General features: G+C 49.1%; 1 protein-coding gene across 9 annotated transcripts in view; it reads left to right on the top strand.

Moving 5' to 3' along the window:
* Window positions 1-20916, top strand: part of COL26A1 (collagen type XXVI alpha 1 chain) — a 176811-nt gene that overhangs the window by 133339 nt on the left and 22556 nt on the right. For all 9 annotated transcript variants that reach the window (XM_059866007.1, XM_059866006.1, XM_059866008.1 and 6 more), the window contains 4 exons: window positions 11012-11168; window positions 13656-13700; window positions 16708-16824; window positions 17997-18149. In XM_059866007.1, coding sequence (XP_059721990.1) covers window positions 11012-11168; window positions 13656-13700; window positions 16708-16824; window positions 17997-18149 — 472 coding nt within the window. The remainder of the gene's footprint in view (window positions 1-11011; window positions 11169-13655; window positions 13701-16707; window positions 16825-17996; window positions 18150-20916) is intronic.

Below are 20916 nucleotides of genomic sequence, written 5' to 3' on the forward strand. Positions count from 1 at the left end.
ACACACCTACACTGCTCTCTATAATCTATTTCACACTTTTGTGGATTCCAGTCTATTCTGGAGTTTAGGAAACTTTCTCCATGAATGAGGGTCACAGTCAGTGCTCCCCTGGGGTCAGGGCACCCCAGAGCAGACACAGAAATATTCCCAGTGCCCTGGGTTTGCACAGGTAACAACGTGCAAAGACTGATGGCAGCTCAGCTGGGAGCTGGCAGGGCTTTGGGCAGGGGGAAGGAGGTTGTACCTGCCCAAACCCCTTTGGGAAGTCAGGCAGAGCGTGCTGTGTCTCTGATTTAGTGCTGCAGTCAGGCTGTTGGTGCTGTTGCTGGGATGGTTTTCCTTCTGACTTCCCCCTGCTCCCACACAGACCCAAGCTGGGAGCAAGGCTCATCAAAAGGGTTCACTTTTACAGAGGAAAATGAGTTATTGCCTTTCTTTTTGAAGTATTAAAGACCCTGTGTCTGCAAGGGGACTTTCTGCAGCACAGCCCAGCGAGGTCCTTATCAATCTTTTGGCTTCCACTTTGTTTGAAAAGCTGTGGATGCCTTGCAAAAATTGACTGTAGCAATGAAACAGAGAGTGAAGCAACAGTACAGGACTGCTGGTGCTGTACACAGGAGAAATATGCTGATTCCTCCTTTCTTCAAGGTTAATTTAAGTTCAGTTTGATCTCTGTGGCAATCTAATGAACTCAGTTGTTATTATTCAACAATAGGCAGCATCATTTAAAGGTGCTTATGTTTGTTTGGTGGTGTCTGCATTCCTGCTCTGGATTTTGGAGGAAGATCCCTCTTTTGCTGGATGGTCTGGATGTGAAGTTGTCTCTCAGCTGTCCATACTGTCTTCTTGTAATGTCTCATTTCACCCCAACAACCTGAAGCTGTTTTGAGGAGCACAGGAAGGATGGGATGGGCACACACATCTCTGCCAGTGCCAGAGGCTGTTTCCCACTGGATTTTTGCAGGTTTTTTCTGCAAAGGCAGATGTGGAATTTCATCTTCCCCACAAGCAGAGCTGGATTTTCCTGCCACAGTGCTGCTCCCTCTGGAGGGAGCTGAAGTTGAGGCACTTTGCTGCTTTTGCCCTTTTGAATTTCAGCCCAGAATGACCAAGGTGAGCTCAGGGGATGGCAAGGAGAAAAACCAGCCTGAGGTTTCTTCTTCCCCCACTCCTCTTCAGCTTTTATAGGAGCCCCTAAAAATGGGGATATAACCAGCAGTGGTCTCATCTTTCCAATTACAAGGCTGAGCTGGTTCATCCAAATTGTAAGATCAGTGTCCAAATGAGGTAATAAAAGTAACCCTCTGATTTTAGTAATATGAGAGTTGGATCAGAAGGTGAGAAGCAAAAATAAACACAGAGCAAATGGAATGAAAAATGACTCATTAGGGACCAGTGCTTTTATTGCCCTTGGGGAGGAGAGGCTGAGCCATGGCTCAGCTGCAGCAGAACCAACTCTTCAGGTGCCTCACACCTTCCTGTGCTGCTCCAGGATGTCCTTGTGCCTGCAGGAGGGGTTTCTGCAGGGAGGGAGGTGAAGGCAGATGGAATCAGGTTCCATCCTCATCTCCTGTTTCCAGCCACCACACTGTCTCCCCAGGATGGAGCTCAGGTGCTCACCAGACCCACTGAGTGCCAAGGTTCTGAGCTTGATGGATGGTGCTGAGCTGGAAATGTACAGAGCACAGGACCTGTGTCAGGGAGGGTGGTGACCACCCTGGGCTCCAGGACAAGAAATGCTGTGGACTGGAAGAACAGCACCTCCTCCCCAAGCCCCAGCATGCCAACCCTTTTTTCTCTCCTGTGACTTCTTAGTTTACACCCCCACAATACCCCTGACCCCATGGGAGCCTCATTGGTGGGACAGCAGAGCAAACCCTGCTTCTATTTCATAGCAAAGTTTCACTTAAGCCAGCACAGCCCCTTCGTGGGAAGTGTGTTCAGCCCTTCCTGAATTTCCTGAGCCTGGTGCTGCCCTCCTGTGTCACAGGACTGAGCCCAGACAAACCTGGGAGTGACAGCACTGCCCATGGCAGAAAGGGTTGGCAGGGCTGGAAGGGGAGCAGGGCTGCAGGCAGGGCTGGCAGGAAGGGCTGGAAGGGGAGCAGGGCTGCAGGCAGGGCTGGCAGGGCTGGAAGGGGAGCAGGGCTGCAGGCAGGGCTGGCAGGAAGGGCTGGAAGGGGAGCAGGGCTGCAGGCAGGGCTGGCAGGGCTGGAAGGGGAGCAGGGCTGCAGGCAGAGCTGCAGGAAGGGCTGGAAGGGGAGCAGGGCTGCAGGAAGGGCTGGCAGGGCTGGAAGGGGAGCAGGGCTGCAGGCAGGGATGCAAGTGGGGCTGGCAGATTTGCAGGCAGGGCTGCAGGCAGCTGCACACAAATTCCTGCTCATTTTTCTCGCCCAGTTTCTCTAAGTGAGCACCACCACAGGGCTCTGGGCAGCACAGTATTAATCCCAGGTTTGGGCTGGAGTTGGAGTGCAGTGCTTGATCTGAGCTGATCTAAGCCAGCCTTATCTCCTGACACAGCTCTTGTGAAGCTCGTGGCATTTCACTTCCAGCTTTAATTCCTGGAGATAGCATTACATATCCAGTGTCTGATTGATTCATTGTGTGATTGATAAATGACATGCATAGTTTTTGCATGAAAACAGCCCCTGTAATGTGATCCCCCACACAGAAGATTCTGGAAGCTTTTAAAGAAAATCTTTGTACAGTGCAAAGTATTCGATCAATTCATGGCTATTTTTCTGAAACCAGCCCATTTATTTAGGAGAGATTACCAACAGCACCTTCACTACCTTGTCTTTGGATGGTAAAAGATCATAACTTGGAGTTTTAATGTGATCATTGTAAGAAATGTTTCTGTATTTCCCTCTTCTCCCAGGCAATTACATTAAATACTGGCAGCTGTCTGGGATGTTTTATGGGGTTTGTCTTTCCTTTCTCTGATAGACAATAAAACAATTCCCTGCTGTAGGGGAGAAATATTTGGAAGATAGCAAATGTTTCACGGTGCTGTGACATGGCAGAGAGATTGGGAGGGGAACCAGAACTGCCTGGCTGTGAGGCTGCTGCTGGCTCTGCAGGGTGGACACGAGCAGCTGCTTGAGACTTCAAGGACTTCCATGGATTTTCCATGTTCTGTATGTGATAGCTGTGAGCTGGTATTTCCTTTCCTTTCTGAACAGGGAGGTCTCATTATTATTATTATTATTATTATTATTATTATTATTATTATTATTATTATTATTATTAATGCCTAAGGTTTCCTAGTGGCTCTGTGCAGAATCTGTTTTGCCAGTTCCAGCAGTACACTGAATTTAAGGAGAATTTGGGTTGTTTCACAGGTTTCTATATAATAGCTGGCTGGTTTCTGGTAGCAGTAACGACGTGGAATCAATCCCTGTAACATTTCTAATTTAATGCTGAGTTTCTGTAGGTCACTTAATGACTCAAATGTCCCTAAGAATAAAAGAAACTCCCTAACTGATTCTTACAAGGAGGAACCATGGATCAAAGCTGGGTGGGCAAACTGAATTTTGTGTAACTTTGCATCCATCTCTTGCTTTTTAGCTGCTCTGCAACAATCCTGATGATGAGGCAGTTTGGGTACTGACCCTTCTCTCATTTGGGCATCCTGCTGTCTTTCAGAATGATGGTTTAAATCCTTTCCCCTAAAGTCTAGCAATTTTTGGACCTTATTTCTTATCACTGTTGGACTGAAGGAGCAGTCTGTCCCCTAAGACTGTTCCATGTGTTTGGCCAATGCTGTAAATCGTTTGCCAGAACAACAAAAAGGCTGCAAAGGCCTCCTCATCCACCATTCCCTCCCACAAAGTCTTTTAGTTACAAGTTTGGCATTTTTAGCCAAATGGATTTAATATTTTCATAAAATAACTTTGCAAAATTTTCTTTTCCTGACACGTAACTCAAGTTTGCCAAGCAAATCCTGTGTCTGCTTTAGGAGATACTTTTGGTGTGTTTAATACCTGGGAACACTGTTTACAAGCTTGGGTTTTTTAAGAGAAATGCTTTTGGGGACAAGCAGTAGGTTTTGTCAAGGGAGGTGGATGAGGAGCCCAAGGGATGTGCTCAGATCCTTTTGTAATTCAGTGTCCAAACATTTGAATTTCCACTTGGTTCTAATCAGAAATTCTATGGGAGCTTCATAAGTAAAGAACCACTGTGAGATAAAAACAACTTTGGGTCCTTTTTCTTTCAGCTTGCACTGAGGTGAGCCAGCAAAGGCCCAATCTCCTCATCTTTTCCCTCGTTCTGCTCTCTCCCAGCAGCTTCTAGAGCTCTGTGGAGGAGAAGAGCACACGAGGCACCTGAGCCTGCTCGAGGTGAAGCCCTGAGCTGATCCCTCCTCACCTGGGGAAGCAGAGCTGATCCCAGAGGCATTGCTGGGCACAGGAGGCACTTGGTCAAGACTAAATTCTCCTCAGGCTGGGCTGGTTCCACATCCCTGGCACTCCTACATCCCCAGCAGGCCTCAGCAATACCCGGGGCAGAGGAACTTTGTGATTTTGAGGGTGGAAGGTTATAGCTCCCATGTATTTTTATATGGTGTTTTACAGGAACAAATCTGATTTCACTCTGAGCTCCCTTGTGTGCTTTGTGTACAGGGCATTGCTGGATCCTCTCCACATCTGGCTCCTTGGGGAGCCAGCTGTGGCAGGCTGGGGTCTCAGCAGCAGAGCAAATCCCACTGGGGAGCACATTCAGAGGAGCTCCCCAGTGCCTCACTGGACCACAGCCAATCCTTCCCTCCAGCTGCTCTCTCAAGCAGAGCCTCCAGGGTCTGAGGAGCTGCTGAACAGTGCCTGTTTTGTCTGGACTGGGAGGGCAGCTGGGCTTTTGTGTCTTCTCTGCCCTGATTCCCCTCCAGAAGGTACCTGCTGAGGAAAGAGTTGCATTTTCCATCCTGATTTTGGAAATCTGGTAGCTCTCTTTGTAGAAAGAACAAGAACTGTGCTACCTGATGGAAGCCTTTGGTCCATGTTTCTGTCTTCCATGCATTATCTAGTGACACAAACCTCACCTTTGCTCTCCACTGAGTCACTACAATGCCATCAGCTAATGCTCCCTCCATAATTTATCAATGCAACAACCTCTCCATGCACTAATTATCTTGTCCCTTTGGCCAAAGCCTCTAAGATGTTGTTACACAGATTCTCTGGGCAGCCAGTTCCTCAGATGTTGGTGGACCTCACTGGATGTTTTTTGGCTTTTGAAACCAAGCACTTGTGTCAGTGCTGGAGCCTTGTGTTCACAGGTCCCACTCTGCTTTGAGAGAGAGACCTTCCCCATCTCCCTTTGTCAAACTCCCTGATTAGATCTGTCTTGATGAATGATTAAAAAACTCTTACAGTGCCAAATAATTTGCTACAAAGAAAGATCTGTCCAACAAGTTATGTAATTTACCATTATTAATCAGCTTGTGTCTCCACAAGATCAAGGGAATTTTACTTTACACTGGAATTTTTAGCTGATGAGTTGGACTCATTCAGTTTCTTTCCCTCCTCTTTAGAGAGGGATGGAAGGGAGTTAATTCCACCAGTGCTTCAAGAGACTAAATATCCCCTGTTTATTAATTAATAATATCCATCTGGATTTTTATCCAAAGAAAAAGCATTGTGAGCCCTGTCATATCAACTTTTAAATCTTTGGAAGCCTAGCTGCTCTTCCCTTGTTTCTAACACCTACCTAGTTACAGGACATCGGGAATGTGAGCAGAGGACAGATGATGGGAGGAGGCTGCCTTTGTGAAATCTTTTTTTGATGAGTGGGAACAACAAAAACAGGGTTCTGGAAAGCCACTACAAGCCAAAACAGGTCCTCTGACACCGAACATCTCAAGAAGATGAAAACCGTCCTCCCATTTCCATTGTCCCTGGCCTGAGCTTTTGATCTGATGCAAGAAATGTGGTATTTGTCTGAAGTTGAGAAAGTTTATGCTGGCCAATGGAAAAGGAGGAGGTGGGCTGAGTAAGCTGGGACTGAGCTCCAGGCACACAACGCTCGTGTCCCCGCGGAGCGCCGGGAGCGGAGCGGGATCCACAGCCAGGCCTCCAGCCCCGGGAGTGGAGCAGAGCCAGAGCCTGCCCTGGGAGCCTGGTGGGTCTGGGAGCCCCAGGGTGACCCTGCAGCCTCTGGAGCTGGCCCTGAGCCTCGCCCAGGGCAGGATGGTCCCCACGTTCCGAGCGGCTCCTGCGGCCGGCAGCAGAGGTGGCCCCATCTCAGTCCCTTCCAGCCTCCTGACCCAGCTCAGCTCTGTCTGACCTGGGTCTGAGCCAGAGACAAACCCTCTCTTGCCAGAGGTTCCAGTTCAGCACGGCCATTGAGGCTGATTTGAGTTTGTCCTTCCACACGTGCAGAAAGAGAAAGGTTTGAGTGTTTTGCTGAGTCGAGGCTGTCCTTCAACTCAGAGTGCACATTGCAAGGTGGGGAGGAAAGGGTTTTTTGTGTCCTGCAGGGATCTGCTGTCCTGGCACCACAGGCAGCAACCATTGTCCTCCTCTCTGCTATCTCTGGTTGGCTGGTGAGTGACATCATCCAGGGCTGCAAGACATATTTCATTTATCTGGTGGGATGAGGATGTTTTCTGCCTCCATTCTTCAAGGAGGCAGAACTTTTGTGTTGGAAGTTGTAGCAGCAACCCAGGTGGGCACTGCTTGCAGTGAGGATTCCCTGTGAAAACCACACATTCTTCCCTTGATGTTATCCCTCTCTCTACCTCAGCCCTATTGAATAGAAAATACCAAGATTTTAGTACTGAGACTTTAATACACTGCACATTTTGCTAATTTTCTTTCTGGCTGTGAGCCTCTGTGGTATCATTTTCCAGCAGTTTACTCAGAGGGCTTGAAACTTTCTTTTTTTTTGTTTAATGAAAGTGGGAATTCTCCTTGAGTCCCCTGACTACAGCAATGGCAGCCTTAAGAAAAACAGAACGTGACAGAAAGTGGATGAATGGCTCCAGTGCTATTGCAATAACGTGTAAGGAGCCCGTTTGTGCTCTGTGCTCTGTGAGCTGTGAGAAGACACTTCTTGTTGAAAGAGCTGTGTGTAGTTTGAGATTTTTGAATGGGACTAAATCCCTTGTGCTTCTCCTTCTTTAGCTTGGCTCTGTGGATCTCACGGATGTGAGAGCTCTCCTCTTTCTGCTTTATTTCTTTTGGGCATTTTTCAGTCCTAATCATAAAAACTAGAATTTCTCAGCAATTTCAAGTCTTGAGACTTCCTGACCTGTATCATTTCATGCCCAGGGAAAATAAACTTGTTACTATGGTTTGAGCCTTAATGACTGCAAAGTATATATAGTCAATTTACAACAGCGCATGCTGGATTATCCTGTGCATGGCTTTACAGCTTTTACAGCATTTATCAGCAGAGTGCTCATTTCCAACACGTTGTTTTAATGAAAAGGATACCCTTGCCACTGTTTTGTGTCGATTATGTGGTAACACATTTTTATTATCACCCATAAAAATGATTTGGAGCCGTTCCACTCCAGGTGTGACCTTGGGCAGAGCCGCGCTCGCGCCGCCCGCCAGGGCCACGGGCCCCTGTGGTTTGCTGGGCCCCGACCATGGCTGCAGGATTTAACATCCCTGTTCCCACAGCTCTGCAGAACGCTGGCCAAGACAGCCCCTGTGTGCCCCTTCCTCGCAGCAGGAGCATCCCAGCCCTGCCCTGGCTGCAGCCCCTCTGATTTGCCACCTCCGGGGTCACTCTGCCTCTCTACCCGAGCACATTTTGGCAACGTCCAGATGTTGGCTGGGGAAGTGAAAGGATGATATAATAAATAATATAGAGTGATGCAGAAAAGGTCTTCAGCTCACACTTGGGTCCCATGGCAGTGGAAGTTAAGCACAGTTATGGTAAGGCACATGCTTAAGTGTTTGTTGAACTGATAACACGTTTCCTGGAAAGTCTGAGGAATAAATCACTGGGTAGGAGCACAAGAGGCAGATGGAACTGATTCCTTCCTGCCTGGCATCAGTCAAACCTGGTGAAGAAAAGCATTGTGACCTATTCCATTTTGCTGCACTCAGAAAGCAGGACTCTGGATCTGTAAATAAAAATCCTTACAATAAAGGAAGAATTTTGCTTGTTTGCAAGAGTGAGGTTCAGTTCCCTTGCACTTAACCCAGCTCCCAGTTTAATTAGTTTCTGATTCACCCCCATCAGGCCAGTACATTCTGCAGGAAGTTCATCATTCCTGGCTCTGCTGCAGTGCTGGCTCTCACCAGGCCTTGCAATAAAGAAGTGATAAACCTTGTAATAATTGCAAGTTAAAAACAAACAAGTGGAGCCAAGTCACTCTCATTTATAATTGCAGTGTGACTTCATTATGTAAAGACAACACAGTGTGTAAAGGCTGAAACTTCTAGGGATTTAATGGAAAGTTTGAGCCATATTCCCTTTTATTTCCCTTATCCCTAAATTAGCATTGCTTAGGTGGTTTTCAAACAGGAAAAGATGATGCTGTAACAAACCTCAGTGTTGCATGCCTGGAAAAATGTTCCCATGTTAGAGACCAGCTTCAGTTTCCTAGAGGCTACCAGTGGGCAGGGAGCAGAGCCTGATGGACACCTGGACCATATGGGGAACATGGGGTCACTTTGCCAAGGAGAGAAGGTTCTAAATGGCCCAGACACCTCAGGGATGCCTGCTGGGATGTGGGTTTGTCTGAAGGTTATGTGTTTGCAAGGCCTAGAGACAGCTGTGAGTTTTAGTAATATCCTATTGCTTCTAAGCAGAGCTCCTTGAGTAAATAGTCTGTTGTTTTTGGTTTTTTTTAATTTGTTTCAAAGTTAAAGTACATCAACTCTTTAAAAGCTTCATCTTCTCCATCACTTTTAATTTGGTTGATATTTGTGGCTTTACAAGCAGTACTTGTCCTCTGTTTGCTACCTGGGCTTTCAGTTACAGCCCTTCACCTCATCCCAGCTGTCAGTAATTTCTGGTTTTCTGGCTCTGTGTTTGAACACCAGGGAAATGCTTGTCCCTGACAGCAGCTTCAGTCCCTGCTCTCATGTTTCCCTCAGGGACACAGTCCCACCTGAGGCCAGGTCCCTCTGGAGGCAGTGAAGTCCTCCCCAAGGAGGGTGTGTGTGGGACACACTCACAATTAACACAGCAGCTTCCCAGCTAATTGATGCTGACTTCCTAAAACCAATAAAGCTTTTATGTCAAAATCCCATGGTCTGTGAGCAGAGTTATTCCCAGCCCTGTCTGGCAAGAAGAGGAGTTTAAGGACCTCCTCAGGAGCTGAGACCATGTCTGAAACCATCCAGGTCACAGAGCACAGAATATTCTGAGTTGGAAGGAACCCAGAAGGACCATCCAGTCCAACTCTTTAGGGAAGGGCCCGTGTGGGGGCTGAACCCACATCCTGGTTTGAAAAGACAGGTGTCTGCCAAGGAAGGAGCCTGCCTTGAAATGGAAAATGTAAATGCCCTCCCTCTGAATTATTATAATTTTGAAATTAAGGGGCTCTCAGATGAAGATATGGGAATAGGAATAACAGTTCTTTATTAGGGAAGAAAATAAAAATAAAAATGCAGTAATACAAAACAGCCCTGACAGAGTCAGAGCAGGCCCTGGCCCCCTGTGTGTCAGGGTGGTGGCACAGTCCCATCCCAGGGGGCTCAGGGTGGTGGCACAGACCCATCCCAGGGGAGCTCAGGGTGGTGGCACAGTCCCATCCCAGGGGGCTCAGGGTGGTGGCACAGTCCCATCCCAGGGGAGCTCAGGGTGGTGGCACAGTCCCATCCCAGGGGGCTCAGGGTGGTGGCACAGTCCCATCCCAGGGGGGCTCAGGGTGGTGGCACAGTCCCATCCCAGGGTGGCTCAGGGTGGTGGCACAGTCCCATCCCAGGGGGGCTCAGCCCTCCTGCAGTGCCAGCTGTGGTTCTGCTGGAGCAGGGATCCTGCACAAGGGGGGAGTTTTCCTCTGCAGCTCCAGGGCTGCTGGAGATGGGCCTGCTCTCCCTCTGGGAATGCAGGGCAGGAGAAAGCTGCTCCTCTGGGAATGCAGTGGGCAAAGGCTGCTGGGCTGTTCCAGGTCAGATTGGATCCAGGTGGGAATGCTTGGCTCCTCCCCTGGGCAGAGCATCTCCCCATGGGATGCTGGAATTTGCTCAGCCCTGCAGGGACACTCAGTGGCCATGGACAGCAGAGATCTCCTGGAGGGAGGATTGGCTGTGGGAGAGATAAAGAAAACTGCCCCATGAACAGCAGAGAACTGCCCTGTTGGAATTCAGGACATCCCTCTGGCTGTCCTGGACTGCCAAGACCCCTGCCAGGGGGCTCAGAGACCCTGGCACAGAGCCCAAGACCCCTGTGACTTTGATTATGACCCATGGAAAAAGTTACCAACCTTATATGAAGATCTGCAAGCTTCATAAGTAGAATGTTTAAGTAGAATGATTGTGAATTTATCACGGAGTGAAAAATAGATTTTTTGGGGTTTTTAGAATGGGGGTTCAGGAGGCAAGATGGAAGAATCTGGGTGTGTCCAGCCTTTCTCCTTCTTCTTCTTGGCCTCCATCTTCTGCTGCATCTTTTAGATTGGTTTAGAGTAAAAGCTCACTGTCTAACATAAGTGATTAATATTAGAAAGTAATTGTAAATATTGTTCACATAGTTTTTAGTATAAAAAGACAACACCACCCTGGGGGCAGGCAGAGTGCCTCTGACTGACCTGCTGAACAGACCTTGGCTAGACAAGAGAAAAAATTTTATAGATAAGGAACAATAAACAACCTAGAGACAAAGAACTGAAAAGCTCTGACTCCTTCTTTGAGCACCAGGCTGAGAAAAAAGACTTTCTAACCAATCTCAAAGTCACTCTAACCAGCTAGAAATCCCCAGCCTGCCCCAGCTCTGATAGATGGCAAAGGAATCCACACCCCCATTTCCAGCCTAACACAACCCACCCCTCTGGGCTGGTGAGCCCCTTGCTGCGAGGGCCAGCTGACCTGTGTGTGTTGGTTGCCCTGTGCAGATGCTGCTGCTGGAGGCTGCAGAGAGGAGCCCAGCCCTGGAGAACAACCTGCCCATCACCAGGGGCACCACGGCCACGTGGAACGAGGAGCTGCTGCCCGACGCCTTTCCCCTGCTGAAGCCTGGCACCAGCCTCAGGAAAAACCTGCCAGCTGTTGGTAAGCCTGGCCTGCTCTGCCCAAAGCACCCACCCTCCAAACACCATCCCTTTGGGGGAGCTAAAAAGGAGTCTGGGTCTGCTCTCTCCTTGGGAGCTGCAGAGGAGGGGGGTTGGGAGGTGTCTGCCCTTCTCTGAGTTCAGCCAGAGCAGGGATGGGCTTGGAAAAAATCCATTGAAGCTGCATTTTGCCAGCTGTGGTGACCTGTGGCAGCCACAATTTTCTGTTGGCACAATCATCTGCTGGGAGCTGACTTTGGGTCTGTTTGAGTTCTGTTAAGCCCAGCAGTTCCACTGTGTGTTTCAGTGGGTTTGTTTTAAGTCCAAAGATTGTGGATTTTGAGGCCTGGACACATCAAAATATTGCTGAGGAAACTCCAGAGAGCCATCAGGATCACGGTGGGACAGTTCCTGCTTACCTACAGAGCACCAAATGCATTGTTTCCCAGTCTGGGAGCAGTGCTGGGGGGTAGAGGAATGGCCTGCATGGGTCATTCTTGGTTTTATTAGGAAAAAAAACTTTCCCATGAATAGCAGCATCAGTTGCAGCCTGCTTTATATTTTCTAAATTTGCCATAAACACAATGGGCTGTTTTATGATCCCTCTTGTGGCATGAAAAAAAAATACACTTATAAGAAACTCTCCCTCTGAGCCCACTTGGCCAGACAAATCCCTACACATTGAATTTTCTTGACCTTGACATCTTTTTTCAAGATCCTTGCTCTCTGCTTCCAAAGCCCTGTCTGTCTGTTGCTGTGCTTGCTCCCAGAGCAGTTCTTTATTCTTTAGGGCCTACTTTGCTTTTTTCTTCTTCTTTTTTTTCCAGTTTTTTGGCCCAGGCAGTTTATTATGGCAGCAGACTTGGAGCAACCAAAACAGTCCAGATGTTGTCCCTGTTTATGATTTGTCATGATGCCACAACATGGAGGGAGGTTCACTAACAATATGTTCTGCAAGCTATTCTCAGAACCACAGCCACAGCTGCCAGGAACTGAATTAGAGCAGCTTCCCCAGTGTCCATTATATGCTCCTCTGCCTTTTCCATGGCATTTATTTTTGCTGTGGCAGTGGCTCTGCACCTGCATTTTGCTGCACCAAAGTCAGCCCAGCAAAATTCTGGTGACTCTGGGCCTTCCCTGCCAGGTCCTGCCCTCCTGGAGGCTGCTCACACGTGGTGCTGCCCTGCTGGGCACAGAGCAGTGGCTGCCTCTCCCCCAGGCTTCTGGCAGTGCTGCCAAGCAGAGCAGCTCCCCTGCAGCCCTGTGATCAGCCCACGGTGCAGGGTCAGCACCTCCCAGCCCTGCAGCAAGGCCAGGTGGTCACTGGTGGTCCCCTCCTAAGGCAGGTGGTGATGTCTGAGCTGGGGCTGAGCCTGTGGTGTCAGCCAGACTCCAGGCTGTGTGTGTGTGCTGCCAGGTGTTGTCCTTGCTCACTGTTACCCTCTGCTTCTCTTGCCTTGATTTATTTAACTTGGTGTGGAATAATAACTGTGGTGTAATAAAGGAATCAGGAATGCACTGGGGCGTTTGGAGCCAGGCCAGTGTCTTTCAGCAATGAGAAATAATCACTTCAGTGGCTCATTGACACTGCTGGAGCCCCTTCCCAGCCTCAGTGGGCTTCAAATCCTTGCTGTGCTCGAGAGCTGTGGGGATATTTCATGGATCTGGGTCCATATTTGGCCTCCTTCCCTCCCCACACCAGTCTGTGTCCATGATTCAAAGCCAGCCAAAAACACTCAGTGTGGATTTTGGTGGAGTGAAGGGAGCTCCACACAATGTAGGATGGAGGGGAGCTGCCCATTTTGCAGGATTTCACCACCGTGCCCTGACTTGCTGCTCCAAGCTGCCCCCAGGTTCTCTTACAGGGATCTCAGGAGATTTTTGATCATGGGGGGTATTGGAGAAGGTGGAAGTCAGCCCTGAGTGTCCTGGCTGATTTGGGGCTCTGGAAAGCAAACCCTCTGTCCCTCCCACCCCTTTTCCTGAGCCTTTTGGGAAGCATTCCCTACTCTGCCCTGATTCTGGGTGTTCAGCCAAAATAAATGCAGCCCTTCCTTGCATGCCATGCAGCTGGAGGGACCAAGGGCAGGGTGCTGGGGCTGACACAAAGGGGGCTGACACGGACAGGATGCTGTGAGCTCTGGAAGGGTTTCTGGATGACCCTGGAGCTCTGGGCTGGCTGATGCCTCTCCAGGATGAGGTCCAGGAAAACTTGCTACTGTTTATGAGGGTGGTTATTCCTCCTGTGAGTGACAGGGCTGAGAATAGACAATCATTTAAAAGCAATCAGTGCTGTTGAGACAGCTGCAGCACTGGCCTTTCTGATCAGCTTGTTAATCAACAGAATCCATTTTTCTGAGTATTAAGAAAATATATATACTCTGGCTGAGCCAGTTGGCAGCAAGAGACCTAATTTTTCATATCTCTCTATTTTTCTCCTATTCTTTTTTTCTCATTATTATTATTTTACCCTGTCCTTCTTGAACAGAGCCTAAAGGACACAGAGGTGCAGAGGAGCAGCTGATACCACAGGGTAAGTTCATAGTTTCTGACCACAGGGTAAGTTCATAGTTTCTGACCACAGTTTCTCTTTCAAAGCACAAACTCTTGTTGTGCCCAGTCCTGTACTTATGTCCCAAAAAGCAGAAGAGTCCTGTGGCCAGGAGCTCTTTGGAGCCTCACAGATGTGGAGGCTGAGTTTGTTCTTTGGGTTTTATCTGACCACAGGCTGCTTTGGTTGGAGAGGCCAAACACCAGTTTTGTCACCTCTGAGACATTCATTCCCCAGCACACAAGGGATGGAGAGCACTGTCTGATGGAGAGGCAGCTCATGGAAGCACATGTGGCCAGAGCCAGCAGGGCATGTCCTGAGTGATGGGAGAAAACTTCTCTAGCTGGTGTTACCTGCTGGGGGCACCAGGGGCCTCTGGGGATGTCAGGACATCACTTTCCTCTGCTCCATGGGAACAGAGCAGCTCCTGTGCAGGGAAACCCCTGGGGCAGGAGGGCAGCAGATGGTGTGTTGCAGGTTAATGACAGAGCCAGGGAGAAAATCCAGGTCTCTGCACATCTGATTTGGTTTCTAGCAGTAGATTACTCACCCTCTGCCTTTTTAAAAATATTTTTCCTGTGGTCTTTTACTTCATATTGTTTGGAGGATAAACACTCACCAGGGGCTTCAGCTCTCTGGAAGCAATGCCACTGCAGCAGAGCTGATTTATGCCAGCTGAAGATTTGGCCTCCCCCCTTTTCCCTGAATCCTTCCCTCTTCCTTCCCCCTGTTGCACTTGTCTCTTTTGAGCTGGTAACACCATTTGTCACCAGCATGAGCCCTTGCCTGACTCATTACCCAGTGCTGCCTCTCCAGCCTTCCCTTCAGCTCTTTCCCCTCCAGGGAAGGAAGTGCCAGCTTCTCTAAAGCTCTGCTGCTGCAGTGGCATTGAGGATGCTGCAGGAGGTGATTGCTCCTGGGCTGCAGGACCTCATGGGACTGAGTTATCAGGCTGGACTGAAGGATTGAGGGTGATTTCCACAAGTGAGGGAATGTTCTGGCCCACACTCTGCAGCACAGCAAAACAGTTTCTGCTCTTCTTCCCTCTGTGCTGCAAGTTGCTGCAGTGAAGTTTCAGGTGTGCTGGGGTATTTTAGGGGTAGAAGCTGTTTCCAGTGCTGTGAAAAAATGCACTTTTTTTCCTAAAAGGGTTCCTGATCACCTGCCTGGGCTTCCCAGGACAGCATCCCCTGCCAGGGGAGATCCATCCTTCTATCCATAGAAAAGGCTGCATGTGGTTGTGGATAAGCAATTGAAACCTGGCCTTAATTCCTCATTCAATACTCAAATCAGATCTTTATTGATGACTGAGTGTAACAAAAGTACAAGCTCACACTCCCACACAAAACCATTGGGAAATGTCATTTCCTCAGTCTGCTCAGTTTCATCGTGGATTGGAGGAGGAGAGATTTCATTTTTGTACAAAAACCAGTTTGGACATCTCTGCAAAATGGAAAAAAGAAGAGAGGAAGGGGAATCTTTCCAGGGGGGTCTAATACTGGGGGATTATTGCTTTGTTCTGAGAAATGAGGAGTTTGGGTGAAGGTTTTGTACTCCAGGTGAGCTATCCCACATCTAGAGTGGGAATTGTACCCAAATGTGGGAGCTGCAAATCCTGTGAGCCTTGATGTGATTGTGCAGCCCTGTGCCCTGGTACCAGCTGGGAAGGTGCTGTCAGCTTCCTTCCTTTTCTGCTTCTCCCCCTCCATTCCCATCCATGCTCTCCTCCCCCATATGCAGCATATTCTGCTGGCACTGCTTTTGGGGGGTCCAGTACCTCTCCTGGTACCTGGGAAGGAGAAAGACACTCCTAAAGACTTGATCAAACCTTAAATTGCTCTGCTGTGTTGTGGTCATGTGTAACACATGGACTAAAATGGGAAATCTGAGTGTGCTGAACTTTGGACTCATCCTGTTCTCCCTCTGGCTTTGGAGCTTGCATCTGCCACTGCTTTCAAATCCTCTGAGCCCTCTGGTAGCTCAGAAACCAGGGGCCTCTGACTCTCTTGGCTCTGAGAGTTAATGCCTTTATTGTAACCATTAACCACCTAATCTGAGCAGACAGACCCACTTGCCCACACCTCCAGGGCATTAAAGCTTCAGTGCTGTTTGCAGAGTGTTTAAATGTCTCTCCATGTGAGCCCCAGATCAGCAGTGTTCTTCTGAACAACACCATCAAATTGCCAGGTGGTGTTGTTATTTTGATGGTCTGGGGGAAACAGCATTAAGATTTTATTTAGTGTCACCAGAAGTGGTGACTTTGGGATCACCAGTGCTGCCTCTGCACCTCTCCTGGGCTTACTGGGGGTCTGAGTGGGCTTGCCAAGAAATGTCCCACTGGGCTGCAATCACTGCTCCTGGGGCTGCCCTGGAGCCCTGCTCAGTGATGTTCATTACTGACAGCCAGGTCCTGCACAAGTTGTGGGGCATTAATGGGATGAAAAACTCGTGTACAGCACAGAGCCCTGAGAGATGAATGAACTCAGGAGAAACCAGGGAAACATCATTGATACAGAACCTCTGGGTGCTGTGAATAGAGCAAATGGGAGACAGGTCTGATTGTCTTTGGCAAATCTATTTTGTGTATTTTGGTACTCTGGGGTGGCCCAGGAGTTTTTGTGTGTCTGGATGAGCCCAGCAAAGGACACCCAGACCCTGCCAAAGCCATTCAGGCCTTGGGAAGGAGACTCAGTGTAGCTCTGCCCAGCACATCCCAGCTGGGGCTGCACATCCTGCTGACTCTTTGGGGATGGTCTTGTGCATGGGGATGTGCTTTTTCCTTACAGGACTGAAGGAAGAAGAGGAGAAGCAAAGTCCAGTCTGGCTTGTCTGGCTTACCTGCCAGAGAGCTCCTGCCAGCAGTGCCCCCCTGTGTGTGCCCTGCTGCATTTCTCCCCTTTGCAGCACTGAGTCCCTCTCCTCTGGTTTTGAGGTTGCTGAAGCCTTTCTGACTCAGCAGGGTCCTAATTTCCTTTCTGAACATTTCCAGGGATCCCAGGCCAGGTTGGTCCCCCAGGCCCAGTTGGCCCCACTGGACTCCCAGGACCACCAGGACCCAAAGGAGAGAAGGGACAGCCTGGGGAGAGGGGCCCAGCAGGGCCACCAGGTGAGTCCTGTGACTGGAGATGCTTCACTTCATACAAATTGTCTGTGACAGCAGCTCAGACAAGGCCAGACACACAAGATGGAGCATCTTCAGGTGGTATCAGATCCATTCCAGTGAGTCCCCTGGGAGCTGGAATCAGCCAGGAGCTCCCAGGGCAGGCAGCCACCTGCAGGAGCAATGACTGACCCTGGGATTTCCTGTGCAGCAGGAGAGAGCCTGTCCCAGAAAGCTGCAGAGCAGGATCATGTTTCCCCATCCTGCTCAGGAGCTGTAAGAAAGAGCCTGTGACCTGTCAGCCTTTGGAGCAGAGCATTCCCTGTTTAACCCTCTCACTGGGTGCCTGGTTTAACTCCCTTTTTTCTCCACCATTTGTGTCAAGCTGTCAGATGCCAGGATGTCAAACTAATGATGCTTTTGTGTGGTAAGGGAAAAGGTTAGGAGGCCATTCTTTCAGAGAACACTCCATTCCTGAGCTAGGAGTCTTTCTTCATTCCCCAAACGTTCCTGAGTGTTTTGATGAAGGTGATACTGCACAGTAGGTGCCAGCCCTCAGGCTCTGTGCTCTCTGTGCCTGAAAGGCTGTGCCTTGTGAGCCTGAGCTTGGGTAACATCTGAAACCCTGAAAGTGCCTTAAATGTGAGAGCAGCCCTGAATGCTTTTTGGCACTTTCTGGCAAGCTGTCAGTGGCCAAGGTCTGGCCAAGGACGTGTCTGCTTTTTTTGGTTTCTCAGTTTGCCAGGAGAGCCTTGCAGCCCCACAGGACATGTGATCTGTCTGCTCCTGGACTGACTCTGCTTCCTGGCAGGGAGGTGACACAGGTGTACCTGGAGGGAAGGAGGATTTGATTTCACACTTTGCTGCCTGTAGTTTCTCACTCAGCCTCAGGGACAGGGGAGATTTCACTCTTTCAGCAATTGGGTTGCTCAAAGGCAGCACCTCTGAGCCAAGTCAAGCTCTTTCCTTTGCAGAGAAAGATGCTAAACAAAAAAAAAAAAAAAAAAAAAAAAAAAAACAAAACAAAAAAAAAAGGAAAATTGGGAAGCTGTTTCTATTTCCCCCACCCTTCTATGCAGTTGAGGACAGAAATCCTTTGTCTTCTTGCTGCCTTTTCACATGATAGCATCATGAGCACATCCCCAAAGGCATTAACACTCCTCTCCTGCTTCTCACAGGGATGTTGGGACCTCAAGGACCAAGAGGACTTCCAGGAGAAACTGGGATCCCAGGTCCCCCAGGTCCTCCAGGGCCACCAGCCACCCCAAGCCTCCCTCTCACCTTCCAGCAAGGGGTTCTCTACTCACTCCAGCCCTCAGCTGAAAAAGAAAGTAAGTTCCCTCCTCATTTCCCTGCTCTCCTGTGGCATCAGCAGAGTGGGCAGCACAGGGCAGCTCAGCTCTGCTCCCACCTCCTTGCCAGGCTCTGCCAGGCCCTGGGAGCAGCTGGACACTCCCTGCATTGTGTGGGTCTCTTGGAACCCCCTGGCCAAGATGGAACATCTTGGGAGCTACAGGGGGTTCACCTCTCCAAAAGGAAGAACCAAATCCCTGCTCTCCAATCTGTCAGTGAGAGCAGGGTTTGGAGGGTTTTGTTCTTTGTGCCTGTTTTTCTTTTAGGTTCATCACAGATTTGGGGAGGCAACTTGGTGTCTTGTCAGCTTCCCTCAGGAGTGGGAAGAGGGTCTCTGGTGAAATGACAGAGCTCAGGTAGCACCACCTGAGAGAAAGGGCCAGAGGGATCCAGAGGGGCAGACTAGGTGCTGGTGCACCACAGCTGTGGGGTTGAGCCCTCTTGGTGCCACTGTTGTGGTGGTGGAGTGTCAGGGCTGCTCAGGAATCAGCAAGGACTAGAGATCTGCAGCTCTGGAGTTACATCAGACATTTAACATTTAACATCTGGTCAGTGTGTCTCCTCCCCTGCCCCTGCAGATGCTTCTTCCACCTGTGCTTCTGGTGCATCCACATTATCCCACATCCACACAAAACACAGAATATGGAATTACCCTGATTTATCCCTTCCCTGTAACAGGAGGGCCAGGGTTCCTTTGTGCTCATGCTGATTTAAAGCATAGATTTATTTGGTTTGTGCTGTGCAGGGCAAGCAAAAGCTTTCTAGGGGAGGCACATCCTGCACTTGGATTGGAATGCTCTCAGATTTGGGCTTGATTCTCCTGGTCCAGCCCTGTGGAGGTAACAATGAGGGAGCAGAGCTCAGCCCTTGCTCTGCTGGGTCTCTACCTCCACTCCCCCAGAGCTCAGCTGTGCCTCTTCCCCAGCTCTGCTGCTCCTGTCCAGCTTCAGAGCTCAGTTGTCCTAGTTGCAGCCAAGGATTACTAAGTCTCCCCATGTCTGACACTTATCTCAAGCTCTCCCTTCCCTTCCACCCACTCTGCTCTCCAGACTCCTTTTCCCAAAAGTGAACAGATGTATTTTTAATTTAGGGAGAATTTTAACAGCTCGATTTTGTATTCAGTTACTTAGGGTGTATGGGCAGGATGAATAACAGGTTCAATGCTGAGATTTTCACCAAATCCACATCAACATGCTGCATTCATCAGCCTGAGAGCAAGGAAGTTTTGCATTACAGTTGTCTCACTCCTCTCAGGGTCACACATTCTGCCTTTTATTCCAAGTGATCCCTGAGGATGGTTTGGGTGCTGCTGCTGCCCCCTCCCTCCAACCACCCTTTGAATTAAACTCTTCCTTGTGATCAGTGGATAAATTAAAAAGTGAATAAAGGCCTCCCAGCTGATGTGTGAGGAGGGGGAACTCAGTGTTGTGCCCATATGGGAGAGGAAAAATGGTGGATAATTATTTCTATTGTCTCTGCCAGCACACACAGGGACTTGAGAGCAGTGGGGAGATGGTGACTGCTCCATTTCCATCCCTGGCATCCCTCCCTCCATGCCTGTGCATTTCTTGGTTTGCAGAAGGAGTAGCCCAAACCTTTATGACACTTTTTCTTAATACAAATCCAGCTGCAAGTATCTGTGTCACCATGACAATGTTCTGGCAGTATCAAGTTTATTTTCTTACCATTTTTCCTCTCTGTTGGCTGGTTTTGCCTCCCACAGGCTGGTGGAAGGCTGATCTTCTGCCACCAGTAAAACTTAGCCTTGTAAATTCTGCTTAGTTTTTTAAAAATGTATTTACTTGCTTTGAAAGGAGCACATCTGAAAACTATAAACACAAAATTCCAGCTGCTGACAGCAGAGGGAAGCATATTCCTGCTAATGGGAATGAGATGTGAGAGCTGTATCAGGTTATTGTTATTATACAGACTTTGGTTCTGCCTGAACATGGTTAATGCCTGTGCCTTTATTAATTGCAACAAGTTCCTGTTGGCAATATTTATCTGCAGGCAGAAGCCAGAAATAGGGAGACAAATATTTTCTCAGTTTCCCTGTGCTGTGGTAAAAGAAATGGTCCCATTTTTCCCCTCCAGATCAGGTAGCAGAAAAAAAAATTAAGACAGGATTACTTCATTTCCATCCTGTCTCAACAAATCAAGGCCATAATGGGGGAATTTATCCCTGAGTCAGAAAGCTCAGCCCTCAGCCAGAAGCTGAGCTGCTGTTCCCCACTGCTGGGGCTGCTGCTCCTGGGATCTCTCACTTGGCCTGCCACTTAACAGTGAGTGATCATGGTCTGGAGTCAGCTCATTCCTATTCCTTGTGCTAACATTGGTGATTTCTAGGGAATAGTTGGGAAAAGAATGCAACTCTCACTCTTGGGGGCTGATTCCTTCCAGCTCAAAGATCTGCCAAGGACACATGAAATAAAATGAACCTGTTTTTATAGAGTCATCACTGTGGGAAAAGAGCTCCAAAATCAAATACCCAGCCCCACTAAACCATGTCCTCCAGGGCCACAGCCCCACATTTTTAACACTTCCAGGGAAGGTGACTCCACCACTCCCTGAGGGGAGAGCCAGGGGAAACTGAGGCAGAGCAGCTGATGGTGTGCCCAGCATGTCAGAGGTGATGAGGGAGAGGATCTGTGCAGCAGCATCCCAGCTGCCAGCCAGGCCCTGCCTGAGGAAGGAGAACAGAGCAGAGGAAGTGAAGGGGAAGGAGAAGAGAAAAGGAATAGAGAA

This window comes from Haemorhous mexicanus, chromosome 22 (genome assembly GCF_027477595.1).
Source record: "Haemorhous mexicanus isolate bHaeMex1 chromosome 22, bHaeMex1.pri, whole genome shotgun sequence".
NCBI classification, from domain to species: Eukaryota; Metazoa; Chordata; class Aves; order Passeriformes; family Fringillidae; genus Haemorhous; species Haemorhous mexicanus.